The sequence below is a fragment of the Salvelinus sp. IW2-2015 genome, linkage group LG23, assembly GCF_002910315.2.
Source record: "Salvelinus sp. IW2-2015 linkage group LG23, ASM291031v2, whole genome shotgun sequence".
NCBI lineage: Eukaryota > Metazoa > Chordata > Actinopteri > Salmoniformes > Salmonidae > Salvelinus > Salvelinus sp. IW2-2015.
The window spans coordinates 671,133-686,940 of NC_036863.1; the positions used below are offsets into that span (position 1 = coordinate 671,133).

Here is a 15,808-nt window from a genome sequence, read left to right on the forward strand (position 1 = left end):
CAGGGATGTTCTCTTGATAAGTGTGTGAATTGGACCATTTTCCTGTCCTGCTAGCCATTCAAAATGTAACYAGTACTTTTGGGTGTCAGGGAAAATGTATGGAGTAAAAAGTATATTTTCTTTAGGAATGTAGTGYAGTAAAAGTTAAAGTGGTCAAAAATATAAATCATAAAATAAAGTAACAGATACCCCCAATAACGACTTAAGTAGTACTTTAAATTATTTTTACTTAAGTACTTTTACACAACTGTCCATGGCAAGCAGTTGAGTTCATGTGCCACCTGTTGGTCAAACAGAGAGATGGCATAAGGATCACACTGTGGTCAATGCCATTGTTCTACATGCTGGATCTGATTGTATTTACACATGGTTTTGATCATTTCTCTAGTTCACAAATATCGCCTATAGATTCTTATGTCCAGAAGGCCTATATGACCTGCACCACCAACATGCATTAGTCAAACTCAATAGCCTTAATGCTGTCATTTCATATAGGCCTGCCCTGATCTTCCCAGAATATAAAACACTAGTTCAAATCCTGTAATAATGTACAAGTATAATATAGATGTTACATYGAATATCCACCAGAAGTTGATTTTAGTTGAATGCTGTCTGGGGGGCGCTGTCAAAACCCTCCCCATTCWAGATTTTCTCCACGGTACCAACAGGGAGAACAGCGTGTGGTTGTCGGACCAGGTTCCATTGAGTTGACGGGAACACATCACAGGGGGTGAATGAAGAGGGGCGTCGAACAAAAATATAATTCAAACTCAACATACCATTCTTTGGGTTTGAGTTCATGGATCTGTGACGATTAGACTAGGYGTTTATTATTTTTGCTGTTATTTTTCTGTTGTTGAAGGTGTTTAAAGGTGTAGGGAAACTGTCGGCGAAGATTTTAATCAGAATGCTGCTGGTCTGAAACAAAGGGTTCGGGACTCCGGAGTGTTGCAGTGGTAAAAACAGGTTAAAAGGTAACATTTTAGTGGATACTAGCCTACAAGTCCAACATGTGACTAGCTTTGCACGTTGTCACCATTCCAACCTCTTTCCAGTATGCACTGTGGTACAGTCGTCATGTGTAGAACAATTCTCAGAAATATCCGATTGGTCACCATAACTTTCTAGTGTGGCGAGGTGAGTTGCCACGCGTGGTAGATTAGTAACAATTTATAAGCACGAATATAAACAATGTATCCGAACATGAGCATGCCTTGTGCAATACAGATGGCGAATGTGAGGGGCTCGCTTTTTTTTTTTTAATTACATTTCTGTGCTGTAAGCTAGCTTACATATTTTTTGAATTTACCTAAGTGTAATGAAAACTGTTGTACAATAAGCAATACGCTATAGTATCTGAAATCAATGAGTGCGCACATACAAGTAGGGCACACTAGGCTGGCTACCCTAACGTTACTTCATAAAAAAAACGGAACAAAATCTGAGTAACGTTAGTCAGTTTGAGTGCATTATTTTGCAGCAAATCCAAATGATTTGGATACCATAACACATAAAATCATACAACAATTCAAGTTAAACCTGTCAGTTTCCCAAAGTTTGCCTTGATGTAGATCGGACAGGTACCTAATGTGTTTCTGGGCACTGTTTGACGTTTTMCTCAGGGTGGACAGTGGCCACAACTCACCACTGGCAAGATGGAGCGGGAGGAGCAGTGGTGGACGTGCCAGCTCGCTGCAGACATCCACCAGTCTCTACGAATAAAGGTGAATGTCTCATTCTGATTCTCTGATGGTTTTTATCCACAGAAAACATGGTGCTTAGTTGAATTTCACAAATACCATCAGAAAATGACGTGTGTGTATTTTATTTGCCAGTAGTGAGTTAATCTATTCCTGTTACMACTTACTGTCTTTGGTGCTGAGGTGTGAAATGTCACGTGCCCCTCTGAAGCTTGGTCCTAAACCATAAAGCTTGAGGTAGTTTCCCTGTCTGGTTAGRAGAACCTCTACCACAGCCTTGCCTACAATTGGCTGTGTTTAGACAGGCATCCCAGAWCTTTTCACATCAGATCTGACWAAAAATATCAGCCACTAAGTGTCACTAAGACCAAGAGATGTCATTTATCTGACCCCGTGGTATCATTATATTTTGTAGTTCAGGATTTCCACGACCTATCAGGGATTGACACTTAATGGTTGTGAACAATAAAAAAAAACGAAGACGGCTTCAAATAGAGATGTATTGATCAGTCATCTTAAATTGTAATTAGTCAAATTGGCTGCGCTATTGTGTGCAAATGCRGTCCAAATGAGCTGATGCAGCCAACTGAGCTGAGAGAAGATCTGTGAAGTGGGTTAATGGGTGGAGGGGGGTACATTCAGGGCAGACTGTAATTGTCTGTGTTGACTGGATTAGAGAGCATTGAGGACCTGACGACTCTACTCACCCTGTTGGCTCTGTTGTGGCTGTTTGTGTTTGTCTCCTGTTTATGGCACGGCTGTATATCATGCCCACTTCCTGTAGGAGCTGCTAAGTGGAAGCCTTTTTGGCTGTATGTGGAGCATTTGCTTTTATGCTAATTTAGGATCTTGCTCTCTTGCCAAAGACTCAACATTGTTAGATCCAGGGGCGCATCTTTCACTGGGGACGTCCACATACTGAAATTGCATTTTTGGAATGTGATACAAAATGAGGCAACGGTGTGCTTTAGGACCATGTGGACGCCTCCGAGTGTCGGGGAGGCTGTTAATCTGACTGGATGAAAAATAATGATGRCRCCKCCCCCCCCCCCCCRKKKACCAAAGTTGCGCCCCTGGTTAGATCTGAAGTTCCTCTTGTCCTGCCTGTTACCCAGTAGCTAGATAAGGGGGCTGAAGTGCAACCGACAGATAATGGGTCTGAAGTGATGTGTAACTTTATACTGACATTACTTGGTCATCGTGAAGGAATGCAATCTCCAGAGCTTTGATGTTTACACTCGCACCGCCCTTGTTCTAGTTTAAAACCATTTACAAGCTGGCTACTACTGGCAAGATTTGATTTTTATCAGCAGCTATTCAGAAATAGAATTTGACAGGCTTCATGGAATAAATATTTTAGCAAATGGTTGCATTAGAGCTGTAATCTAGGTGCTTTTTCACAAGGATGGTTTTTCATGAGTGCTTTGATGCATCTGCAGGGTTACAGTATGATAAATTGCACAAACCATTCTTTCCCACAGACCGTTGCTATGGAGGCCTCTCTACCTGTGTCCTCCGTGCTCACCAAAGCCTGTTGAGTGTATTAATAGAGCTTCTCTGTATAAAAAGTCACAGTTTGCTGCTGCCGGGTTGTATGCCTAGTTTGTTGCTGCATTGCTAATTGCATTTTTACGATAATGCAGTTCACAAGGTTGAAGTAAAACAATTGAAATTGAAAGTGGAACAATAATATTAGTGGTTTTGAATGACCAATTCATTAATAGATTCCATTTCACAATTTGACAAGAATTTCCTGTAAGTGTGATGTCATCAAACCCTTCAGAATCTTTCAAAGTCATATCACCCACTGCCCTGGAGAAAATTAAATACTGAGAATGCTGCACAGGAGAATGTTGACCCAATTTGAACTGCGTTTCAGAATAGGGTTGTGCCGATATTACGACAAATCCAATATCATAATATTTGACATTGACGATATATTGTGAAGTGCAAGACGATATATGACATGAATGTCAATTTAGGCCAGCCCCCCCGCACCACTCTGATTCAGAGGGGTTGGGTTAAATACAGAAGACACATTTCAGTTGAATACATTCAGTTGTACAGCTGACTAGGTATCCCCCTTTCATTCAGTTAGACAGCCGACTAGGTATTTCCCTTTCATTCAGTTGGACAACTGACCAGGTACCCCCCCTTTCATTCAGTTGGACAACTGACTAGGTATCCCCCTTTCATTCAGTTGGACAACTGACTAGGTATCCCCCTTTCATTCAGTTGGACAACTGACTAGGTATCCCCTTTCATTCAGTTGGACAGCGACTAGGTATCCCTTTCATTCAGTTGGACAACTGACCAGGTATCCCCCTTTCATTCAGTTGGACAACTGACTAGGTATCCCCCTTTCATTCAGTTGGACAACTGACTAGGTATCCCCCTCATTCAGTTGGACAACTGACAGGTATCCCCTTTCATTCAGTTGGACAACTGACTAGGTATCCCCCTTTCATTCAGTTGGACAACTGACCAGGTATCCCCTTTCATTCAGTTGGACAACTGACCAGGTATCCCCCTTTCATTCAGTTGGACAAGCCGACAGGTATCCCCCTTTCATTCAGTTTGCTTGACAACTGACCCAGTATCCTCCCTTTCATTCAGTTGGACAACTGACCAGGTATCCCCCTTTCATTCAGTTGGACAACTGACTAGGTATCCCCCTTTCATTCAGTTGGACTGCCGACTAGGTATCCCCCTTTCATTCAGTTGGACTGCCGACTAGGTATCCCCCTTTCATTCAGTTGGACTGCCGACTAGGTATCCCCCTTTATATTGTGATGTGCAGGACTTTACTCCATGATTGTTCTTTTATTGTTGTTCTAATTTTTTTACTTTAGTTTATTTAGTACATATTTTTCTTAACTGTGTTGTTAAGGGCTTGTAAGTAAGCGTTTCACGGTAAGGTCTACCTGTTGTATTCGGTGCATGTGACAAATAACTTTCTTTTATTTTTATGATTAAAAACAGTACAGTTTTATCAGTTAGGATGTGTCAATGTGTTGAAAAAGAGGTCTACATGTGTTAATTAAGCCTTATTTCTTCGGCATACAAATCAAATTGTATTGGTCGCGTGAACATCGCAGGTGCAGCGAAATGCTTATGTTTCTAGCTCCAACAGTGCAGTAATACCTAACAATACACACAAATCCCCCAAAATAAAAATGAAGAAATATCAGAACTAATATTACATACTAAGATTATTTCATGAGAATGTGACTATAATATCGTAAATAAGATGACAAATGTCACAGTCTAGAATTATCTAGTCATTAATGGTGCAAAACAATTTATATCGGATATCTCTATATCTATTTGAATTGGCATATCGTAGAAGAGGTCTCCCCAAGTATCGCCCCACCCTAGAAGACAGGAGAATGTTGACCCAATTGGAACTACGTGTTGCAGAATATCAAGACCATGCCCTCAGCTGATCAAGAAGCAGCTGTAGAATTCCCTAAATGAAAGCCGTGCTCTACAAAAGGCTGTGTTCAGAGGGTCAGTCCCAAGCCCCTCACCCCCAGGGAGACAGATGGCTGTGAGACATGTGGCCTGGCTGGCTGGGCTTGCACAACCATGGGAGACTCCCTGGTTCCCACAACAGACTCCTTGAATATGAGCTACGTATAGATGGGAGATATATGGAAGAGGTGGATTTGGATCCTCTGTGTCTTCCTTTGCCTAGCAACAGTGACCTTGCCAGACACAGAATTAAATAGAGATAGGTATGTCACTGTTTCCAGGTCTGAAATAGGATAGGTTGTTCACACGTCTGTGGGATGCATTTTTTTTTTAATGATCCATAACATATTTAATACAGGTTAGTGGGTTATTTTAATATTTAATTTCCCTCCAACATTAATATTAACAATTTACGTGAAGAATAAGCWTTTATAGCTGGCGACGGGTCTGGAAGGCATAGGAGAAACAAGTCGCTTAGTTCTAAAAAATATAAAACTAATTCGTAATATATTGAGTAATCTTTTAGGCCCATGGTCCAGAATGTGTTGCAACTTCTTGTCAGTTCTTCACATTTTGAAGTGGAGCTTTGGCACATGCTCTTACATCGGCAAGGTCACCTGTGATACAAGTCAGAAGTCGACGTCCGTCCATGTCTGAGGACGTCGGGGAGATGAGGTGGAAACCGGCCACTAGGGACTACAGTGGGCTCTGTTACCTTCCAGGAGGTTTTGGTTTTGCCAGGGCTTTGTGGAAAGGGATGATGGATGGGCATAAGCATCTGCTTCTGATTCCAAAGGTTGCATGTTTGAATCCAGTGAAAGAAAGTAGTTTTTTTATATTTTTGTTTTAAGCCTATCAAGCCTATCCCAAACCTTTGCCTTAACTGTTCAGATTTAATGCCTAAACGTAACCTTAACAATGTGGAGTTAATGCCTAACCTTAAACACTTCGTCAATTTGATGTTTGAAACAACTTRYAAATTTGACGTTTGAGAAACATGGACGAATGTCTAATTCTGACGTGAGACTGTGAGAGCTTGTAGGTTACATGCCTCCTGACACAGTGCTGTTTGTTTTCTGTATACCCAATTCAACTGTGCAATATCCTTAGTGCCACCCATTTGTCTTGTCTCCTCTCCTTGTCTCCTCTCCTCAGGAGCTGAAGTTGCCTACATACAAGGCCCACTCTCCTCAGATCAGGATGCGGCGTTACTTTTCTGACCTGCTGGCTGTCCTCAGTAACCGCTACCAGCTGTGCCCAGCGGCTCGCCACCTGGCCGTCTACCTCCTGGACTTGTTTATGGACCACTACGACGTGGCAGTCCGCCAACTCTACGTCATCGCCCTCTCCTGTCTCCTCCTAGCCAGTAAGCAAACAGCAACAGTCGATCCGGTAAAGACGGAGCAGCAGTAAGACTACCCTCTAGAACATGTCATCTCATAGTGACAAGTACTTCAGTTATAAGGTCCTTCCTTTACAAGGACAGATGTAGGTTGTTTGCTCTTGTACAGAAAGCGGCATTTTCAACTACACGTGTATATATGTTTTTGAATTATAATTGATGTGAAAAAGTAAAGTGGGTATCGTGGAGCAGCCTGTGACTGCGTGGTTTGTCTGAGGCGCTGTGTTTAGTGTGAGCTGTGTGTATAAGAGCTCGGCCTCCCCAGACCTCTGTCAGTCACCAATGAGAACTTAGCACATGTAAAAACCAGTAGAACTGCGTTACCACAACCTGGCCTGCGTTACCCACAAACCCTGGCCTGCGTTACCCACAACCCTTGTGCTTGGCTCCGTTACCCACAACCCTTGGCCTCCGTTACCCACAACCCTGGCCTGCGTTACCCACAACCCTGCCTGCGTTTACCCACAACTCCTGGCCTCCGTTACCCACAACCCTGGCTGCGTTTACCCACAACCCTGGCCTGCGTACCCACAACCTGGCCTGCGTTCCCACAACCCTGCCTGCGTTAACCACAACCCTGCCCTGCGTTACCCACAACCCTGCCCTGCGTTTACCCACAACCCTGCCCTGCGTTACCCACAACCTGCCCTGCGTTACCCACAACCCTGCCCTGCGCCGTAGTAATTAAAGTTGTTGAAGAGAACAATCACAATGGTGACTTCAGAGATTAGATGTCTTCTAGAGAATAGATGTCTTCTAGAGAATAGATGACTAACGGAACAGTTGCCGTGGACAGGGTTGCCGTGGACAGGGTTGCCGTGGACAGGGTTGCCGTGGACAGGGTTGCCGTGGACATTGACAACATTTGTGTTTTAGATTGAGAGGTCTCATTGTTTAGGGCTGTTTCTGCCTTCTGTTGTGGAACAATGATTACCCCTGCACCTCTCTGAGAGAGGAAGGGCTGCGGGGATGATTTTGCAAACAGAAAAGCGTTAATAAGTACTGTTGGGCCTTTTCAGTGAATGTTGCTGGGGTGAATATATGCATGAATGTTGAATGACTTAAAAAATGAAAAGTGGGGTAATTATTTGCCCCCTCAAACACACACACCCTCCACTGATCTGTTGAAAGGGCCTCTCCCTGAGTGCCCAGGATTGGTCTCCAGAGGTCAGGGCTTCTGCATTGTTAGAGCATCTGACTCTAGGGGGATATGCATGATGAGGATTTAGCTGTGACCAGTGAAAGGGAAGATGGAGGTGTGTGTGTGTGTGTGTGTGTTATGAATTATACATCTATAAGCAGTCTTTTGAGCACACTCAGTATTTTCTCACACGACCCATAACATGTGTTTGATTTTTTTTTCACTCACTATAAGGTAAGTTTGAGGAGAAGGAGGACTGTGTGCCAAAGCTGGAGCAGCTCAACTCTCTGGGCTTCATGTGCAGTCTGAACCTGTCACTGACAGAGAAGGATCTGGTCAAGATGGAGCTGCTTCTCTTAGAGACGTTTGGCTGGAACCTGTGTATGCCCACGCCAGCACACTTCATAGACTACTACCTCCATGCTGCTGTACAGGACGGAGACCTGCACAACGGCTGGCCTCTCTCCTCCCTCAACAAGACCAGAGCCTTCATGGACAAATACACACACTACTTCCTGGAAGTCTCACTGCAAGGTAAGGAGGAGATTAGGAGTGGAAGTTCATAGTGACAGCAGTGGGTGGTTTAATGGGCAAGACAGATTTCCTRTTTAGTGGGGCCATCCGTTGTTGAGTAAATGTAACTGATGATCTGTGTCTGTGTGTCCCAGACCATGCCTTCCTGGGTTTCCGGCCGTCCCAGGTGACAGCAGCTTGCATTGCGGCGTCCCGCATCTGTCTCCAGATCACCCCCAGCTGGACCACCGTCCTCCGCCTGCTCACCGGATACTCCTGGGACCACCTCACCCAGTGCATAAAGCTGATGCTGCTGTAATACTGCTTTACATAACGTGCTGCACACCCACATTCATCTGGCCACAAACCAAGCTGACGGCCATCTGCCTKGACTTCATTTATCGTCTGCCATGTCTAAAGTCAGCAGATTTTGTGTTTGTGTTGTGTTCTTCCCATGTATGCACTTTTCCTTCATGTTGTGGTGGGTTAATGCAAGGTTAATATTCTACAGCTTTTTCATACTGTCAATACCATTGACCCTTAGTTATTTCCTCTGTATATTGATGTTTATGTCCATCAGCTAAAGGTCATCAAGTAATGATTTGCACTCTTTTCCTCCCTGTAGTGCCCATGACAACGATGTGAAACAGGCCAACAAATCCACGTCCAACTCTCCGTCTGGCCAGAGCCCTCACCAACCCCAGGCCCATCCCTCGCCCTCCACAGTCTCCTGCTCCACCCTGATACAACCCTCTTCTGGCTCCCAGCAGCTGCTCTTCCAGACAGGTGGCTACCAGCAGCACCTCACCCAGCACTCTACTTCCGTTTCCCAGATGCACATGCTAGGTGAGTCCCAGGCTCTAGGCCCTGTTGGGTCTCAGGACTACCTCCAGTCCCACCAGACAGGGCTCCTCTCAGGCTCGGTTTCTCAGGGAGCCTTCCCRGCCTTCCCCAGCCTGACCTCAGGACTGGGCTCCTCCCTGCCCCTCCAGGGACCCATCTCCATGCAAGTGGTCCTTGCTGCAGAGCCCCGTCACTGTCTCGGCCTGTCCTACGGGGGAGGCTACCTGGGCTCCCATCACACCTTCACAGCAGGCTGCTTCGACAGGTGACGCCAGGAGAGGGAGGACGAACTGAACCTGGGCCAGTCGGTGTCCTCCACCTGTCCTGACTCCCTGTCCTCCTCCACKTGTCCTGACCTCATCCACCAAGGACGAAGGAAACCAAAAGGAAGAAGCAATGTCAACGCAGATAWTGCTGCGGTTTTGACCTAACAAAGGTCCTAACTATTTGAAATGACACAATATTTGTGATGAGTTGTTTACATACAGTATGTTCTGTTCCTTTCACATGACTGCTTGATCTATGCTGAGAGACTGTGAGGCTGGTATGGCCAATGTGATTCTGATATCGACTGTGATTCTGACTCCCTGCTTCCACACKATTTCTCTCAATGTGGGACATCTGTTTTTTTTATTCTAGTATCTTTCAATGCTGCTGCCTTAAACAAAATGATGGCTTTATGATCATGCAAGTGGTCTGTCTTTGGTATTGTTTACATCCGTGGTTGTCAAACCTCTCCTCAGGGACCGCCAGACATTTCAATTTTGTTGTAGCTCTGAACTAGTTCACCTGATTCACCTATTCAAGGGCTTGATGATTAGTTGACAAGTTGAATCAGGTGTGTTAGCTCTAGAATAAATAAAATACCTGGAACGGCTGGGGGTCCCTGAGGAGAGGTTTGAGAACSACTGGTTTACATGAACAATACCATATATCAGGGTGTTAGATGGATTACTTGGGAGGGGGGAAGCTGTATTTTAACAGCTGTGTCAATTAATTCCTTTTTTTATGTTGTGTTTAACTTCTACTGGTTAAAGACGTGTGTATTGTAATGTAGGAGAGATGTCTCACTGAGATTTCTGTTCTATTCMTTGTCCTTGGCRMGTGTTTTATTTTTTTATGTAACCTTTATTTAATTAGGCAYGTAAGTTTTAAGAACAAATTCTTATTTACAATGARGGCCTACCCCGGCCAAACCCAGAGGACGATGGGCCAATTGTGCGCCGCCCTATGGGACTCCCAATCACGGCCGGATGTGATACAGCCTGGATTCGAACCAGGGACTGTAGTGATGCCTCTTGCACTGAGATGCAGTGCCTTAGACCACTGTGCAACTCGGGAGTAGACTCCGTCTTGTTTTGCTGTTCTGGTGCCACTGCAGGCATGGATCCCTGGTGTCCAGGGGAACAGACACATCTGTCCTCTCAGCAAATCAACCACAGGGGAGGAAGTGATACTTTACTAGCTCGTCTCCAGAGGGGGGCGAAGCCACGCTTTCTCCTCAGTTGTCATGTAAATTCTCCTGACTGGTACCATTTAATATGTGTGTCTTTGACTGAAACCCATGCCAGTCACACAACCCTCGCTGGAACAGCTTCTGCTGCTCTCATTGTCACAAACACCTTGAGCAGGTAATGACGCCATGAGAATGTTGCTGCACAGGATATCTTGTCGCATCCATCATATTGTTCTGCATTACTGCCCTGTTGGAGCTAGAAACACAAGCATTACGCTGCACCCGCGATAACATCTGCAAATCTGTGTATGCGACCAATAAACTTTGATTAGCACATACAACTACTGATGTCCTACCTCAGTCACTCTCCAGGGTTGTCGTGTTATTACAACAAACGTGCTGTAAAATTCACCTTGCTGGGTCAGATGGATGGAGTGGCACCAAAAATGAGATCCTATAAAATGAGCAAAATTATAGTTGACCATAAGATGTTTTGTGATTTATTGGTTACCTTGGATACGACCCATTGAATGTCAGTAGGAATATCTCTGACAATTGAAGAACAGAAGCAAAATAACAAAGTTTGACTTTTTTTCTTTGACGCTTACATGGAATATTTCCGTGTGTCTGGCCTGCCTGGATTTAGACCTCACTAAATGACAGCGTCWTGACTCACGATACAAACGTCAAGCTCACMTCGTGTTCACATGCTWGCCGGAATTAGGGAACTCCTGACATTTCTGACTTGCTAACTGGTTGAATGCGGCATGTGTATAACTACAACCAGTTAGCAAGTGGGAAATGTCAGAGTTTCCTAATCCCGACTAGCATGTGAACACGACGTGAGCTTGACGTTTGTATCGTGAGTCARGACGCWGTCATTTAGTGAGGTCTAAATCCAGGCAGGCCAGACATGCTGTTACCATTTAGCCAAGTACACGTGGGTCCAGTGTCCGTGTCTCAGGTTTGATGGGGTAAGACTTTTTTAAATTTTTTATAGAGTATTAAATATTTTCCACTGATCACATCCTGACCACAATGTTTGTCTGCTTCCACTACTGCTGACAAATMACATAAAGAACCCATAGACTTCTAGTTTAGTGGGTCTCAGATAACAAAACCATTCTTCTGCGTACCTTAACTTTGACCTACCTCAATATATAGTGCAACCTATGTTTTATTATCATTAGACCAAATGTTTGTACATTTTATATTTYATGTACATTTATTTTATCTTGTGTTTTTTGTTGTTAACTGTGTGTTTTGTTGGAATAGATGAAGAGMTCAATGCASCATCAAAGACCAGTGTACTGTATCTTGTGTGATCTGTATCCMAACGGTTGGTCATTTTAGATAAGACTACTTTCAATCACARCGCCATCTAATGTTTTAAAGGTCTCTTTTTTTCCCGCTAATGTTTTTTAGTACTTGTGTTTTTAACTGCTTAAAGGCAGTGGATTTCTTTACCTTAAATGAAAATGTTGTACATTGCAACCACCTAGTAGCCTCAACACTTGAAATCCAAGTGGACCAACTACATCTACTCCAATGGTACAATGATTACAGCTATGTGCAGGAGAAGCACATTGYGGAAGGGAATCAAAAAACAGTGTTTACTCTGTCAAATGAGGTGCAAATAAAAAAATAAAAAAATCCAGTCTGGCAGTATCGTTCCTCCACCCTTTGTTTTTGGTCTTTGTCGAGAATATGCGTAGCTAGAGGTATTGCAAACCTCTCTGAAGTCGATTAGCATACCCCAYGGGGAATAGTTTAATATGAATGTCTCAACTCATTGCACATGAAAAGGTCTTCAATGGGGGTGAGAGGAGTGGGCTCTACCAATTAGCTCCACCCTCTAGATCAGTAACCTCACCCCGGTCTCTCCTGACGCTCCCTCCCTTCCTCTACAGACCTCAAGACAATGGAGGAGATTCCTATCCCTCATGTTTACCCTCCCTTTGCCACTAAACAAATGAAGTCAAGACACTGGAGACTATCGATACTGTAGGCGTAACGGGGATTTGTGTCTCACAATGAAAAGACCAATGTGATTAAGTGTAAAGAAGAAACTATGTGTGGAGAATCATTGCAGATGAAGAATTATGAAAACATTTTAGTCTCTCTTGAGATAGAAGCAATGCATAGGATGTTCTGTGTATAGAGATACTCAGTTCAAGGGTCTTTTAGCAGAGTTTTAGTTAAACTACAACAGGAATTAAATTCAGGAACAATGCAAAGACTGCCTGTCAGCTMTACGACGAAAGACCGATATACGATAAAGGCAGCTTTTCCCCCGATTGTTTCAGCTGTTTTTTTCCTGGTACTTTTCAGAGCCTTTCTGAGAGGTTTTGTAACATCATCCTTTGTGGCCTGTATTCATTCACCATCGTTTCCATGATTGGGGGATACCGAGTGGCGCAGTGGTCTAAGGCACTGCATCTCAATGCTAGAGGCGTCACTACAGACCCTAGTTCGATTCCAGGCTGTATCACAACCAGCCGTGATTGGGAGTCCCATAAGGCAGTGCACAATCGYCCCAGCGTCGTCCGGGTTAGGTTTTGGATATGGCCSTCATTGTAAAATAAGAATTTGTTCTTAACTGACTTGCCTAGTTAAATAAAGGTTAAATAAAAAATAAGAGTCCTCTAATTTCAGTTGATCACTGATGATAGGAAAGTGAGTGAGAGGTTATAGTAGCCCCCCTTCTTTGGACAGCTTGGTAGGGGGTACTGAAGTGGGGACGCTGGGGTGGGCAAGGGGGGTTGGGTAATGGATCATTCTCGCTAGCTTTGTTTACAAAGCAGGGAGGGGGGAGGGGTTGGCTAGCATAGTCCTCGGCTTACCCAGGGGCACTCACTCACCCGAGACATCCTCTTCGCTGCTTAGCATTTTATTGTGTCTATCCCAGAGAGCTTAACGGCTAAATAAGAGTGAGGCACAAACCTATTGATTGCTTGTTAATGTTTAATACTAAAACTCAATGTACATCTGTCATGGTGGAATGAGAATCAAACTCGATTCCACATTCTGTTCTACACTCTGTTTAATCTTGATGTTATAGGGTTTGAACATTTCTAGCAAATCTTGATAAAGACTTATTTCAACCTTTCAAATAGTCTGAAAGTTACTACTACTGTATATTTTGTATTGTGTTTAAAGATAGATTGCCCCCAGTGGTTGTCCCAGGATAAACATAGTGACATTTGGCAAGACTGAGGTTTTCCTMTACCCATTATATGTGGCAAATGTCATCAAGCGTAAGAAAGACATTGAGACAAAGACAACAAGTTGGCCAGTGCAGTCTCATTTTATTGACTCATTATTCAGTTAGAGTTGTTGTTGTTAATAACACYGTCACAATATCTTTACATCTTCTTGCTGGTTCTTTTCAACACGACCGAGCCCACGGTAGAGGTCTAAATAGGGGGGGGAGGGAAAGACATTAAACATCACTTGGAACTGCCCAAACTTATTTTATCCTCTCTCTCCTAATAAACARCATCTTCTGCCAAAGTGCCACTCTTACCTCAATCAGCTTTCCTCCGCTGATTTCAGATGTGTGGTGGTATTTGGGGAATTTCGTGCTCAGCTTGCCCCCCTCCATTGTAACGGTGGCCTGAAATGGATGGACACCAAAAATGCTTTTTATTCATACTGTCATTTATTCAACAAACAACCTCAGTTTGTTTGATCTAGATGTCATATAATACATGCATCCAAGTTCCCCTAGACATAGATTTATTTTGACGTTTAGCAGACACTCTTATCCAGAGCAACTTACAGAAGCTATTAGGGTTAAGTGCCTTGCTCAAGGGCACATCGACATATTTTTCACCTAATCAGCTCGGGGAGTCAAACCAGCAACCTTTCGGTTACTGTCCCAACATGCTTAACTGCTAGGCTACCTGTCGCTCTTCTGATCTTCGCTTTGCTATTCAAACCCTCCAAAACATTAGACAAACTTGCTGCAGATTTCATTATGCGAATTTGAATGTCAATATACACATGATAACTGTCTCTCTTGTCCYAATGTCATCTTTACGGCTATTGACCCTGACTACTGACTATATGAGACTTGAGTCGGAAATACTACAGCAGCTTACACAACAGACACCGGCACAAAACTCCCTAATTTCTGATCTAGAGATGTTTTACCTTGAACTTTTTCCCACCGATGGTCTCCATGTCACATTCCTGGTCAATTACAAACTTGTTTGTGACGCTCTTGTTTGTGGGATAGAGCTGGGACCATGAGAACTCATTGCCGTTCTGCACCACCTCAGTGATGAGTTTGTAGTCGCGACCCTTCTCAATGATGTCATCAGGGATGCCTTGGATTACAACAAAATATATAGTTAGACTGGGGGTAATGAGGCTATTTTGAATCATATGTGTTTTGAATCACATACTATCATACGTGTGAGCCCAGTTTGAGCACTGTCATTTTTCCACACTGACGCTGCTAATCACCAATGAATATGATTACATCCCTTTCAATACATTGCATAATCCAAGTTAATTCCAGATGTCAAGACAAATAGTTTTTATAGGCTCTAGGCTAGTAAGATTGAGTAAATGCCTCACCAACGAGCTTGCAGAATTCTTCGTATCCCTCCTGGGTCTCAGTTTCCCACTTTCCAGCGAAGGCCATGTTGTACAGAGAGTTGATGGGTTGAGGAGAGGTGAGCGAAAAATCAATTCCAAGGCAAGCAGGGAAGCGTAAGGTACTGAGTGACAACCTGTCCCTCTTTAAATACACACAGTCACCATCTCCACCCATCTCTCATGACACTTTTGGTACAGCACTACCATAACTACACCATAAACATTTATGGTGCCACCTGGGTAATATGGCGAGTCATCAGAGAGCTGGTGACCATGGGGTCACTCACCTTTCCACATAGTATAGTAGCCTATGMTGAAATACCCACTGCACCGAATGTTAAGCCCTTAAACAACACAACCAGACGTGAGCCCGACTGAATAGATTTAACTTTGAACAATATTTCAATACTACATCAAATGGCAGCATAGAGGTCCAAAGTGCCTCAGAAAAGTGGACAAGATTGTACCGTACAACTCCTTTTTTAATTTGTTAGTAAAGGGTGAATCACATTGTGAATTTACRGACTGCTTCAGTCTAGGCCCCTAAGGCTGCCTTACATAGAGATGAAACAGGCTCTGTGAATCAACCACCATTTTGTCTTGCCTGTTTAGTTCTCCTCTGTCARTGGGAGTGTTGTTGTAACCCCCTATGGACAGCCACAGAGGTGTACTGT

At 43.8% G+C, this 15,808-nt stretch overlaps 2 protein-coding genes across 3 annotated transcripts; one reads left to right on the plus strand and one right to left on the minus strand.

Annotated features, from left to right (window-relative positions):
- Window positions 1-671: 671 nt before the first annotated feature.
- LOC111950056 (cyclin-J-like) lies at window positions 672-12,186 on the plus strand. 2 transcript variants are annotated; one of them, XM_023967387.2, is made up of 6 exons: window positions 672-974; window positions 1,623-1,724; window positions 6,330-6,540; window positions 7,952-8,251; window positions 8,386-8,545; window positions 8,856-12,186. In XM_023967387.2, the coding sequence occupies exons 2-6, from the start codon at window positions 1,656-1,658 to the stop codon at window positions 9,340-9,342; spliced, it is 1,227 nt and encodes a 408-aa protein (XP_023823155.1). In that variant the 5' UTR covers window positions 672-974; window positions 1,623-1,655; the 3' UTR covers window positions 9,343-12,186. The 2 variants fall into 2 exon arrangements, with proteins under 2 accessions (XP_023823155.1, XP_023823156.1); XM_023967388.2 differs by lacking the exon at window positions 672-974 and adding an exon at window positions 1,030-1,137.
- A 1,631-nt stretch (window positions 12,187-13,817) lies between these two features.
- LOC111950231 (gastrotropin) lies at window positions 13,818-15,324 on the minus strand. The gene is made up of 4 exons (XM_023967648.2): window positions 15,114-15,324; window positions 14,685-14,860; window positions 14,056-14,145; window positions 13,818-13,945 (listed from the first exon to the last, which is right to left on the minus strand). The coding sequence occupies exons 1-4, from the start codon at window positions 15,307-15,309 to the stop codon at window positions 13,895-13,897; spliced, it is 513 nt and encodes a 170-aa protein (XP_023823416.2). The 5' UTR covers window positions 15,310-15,324; the 3' UTR covers window positions 13,818-13,894.
- Window positions 15,325-15,808: the final 484 nt, after the last annotated feature.

What these genes read in the sequence shown, in the direction of transcription:
- LOC111950231 (XM_023967648.2), bottom strand. Translation starts at nt 15,309, where the DNA reads ATGGGTGGAGATGGTGACTGTGTGTATTTAAAGAGGGACAGGTTGTCA. An exon ending in AGAATTCTGCAAGCTCGTTG is followed by an intron (nt 14,861 to 15,113) that starts GTGAGGCATTTA and finishes TTGTAATCCAAG; the next exon opens with GCATCCCTGATGACATCATT. An exon ending in TCGGTGGGAAAAAGTTCAAG is followed by an intron (nt 14,146 to 14,684) that starts GTAAAACATCTC and finishes CATCCATTTCAG; the next exon opens with GCCACCGTTACAATGGAGGG.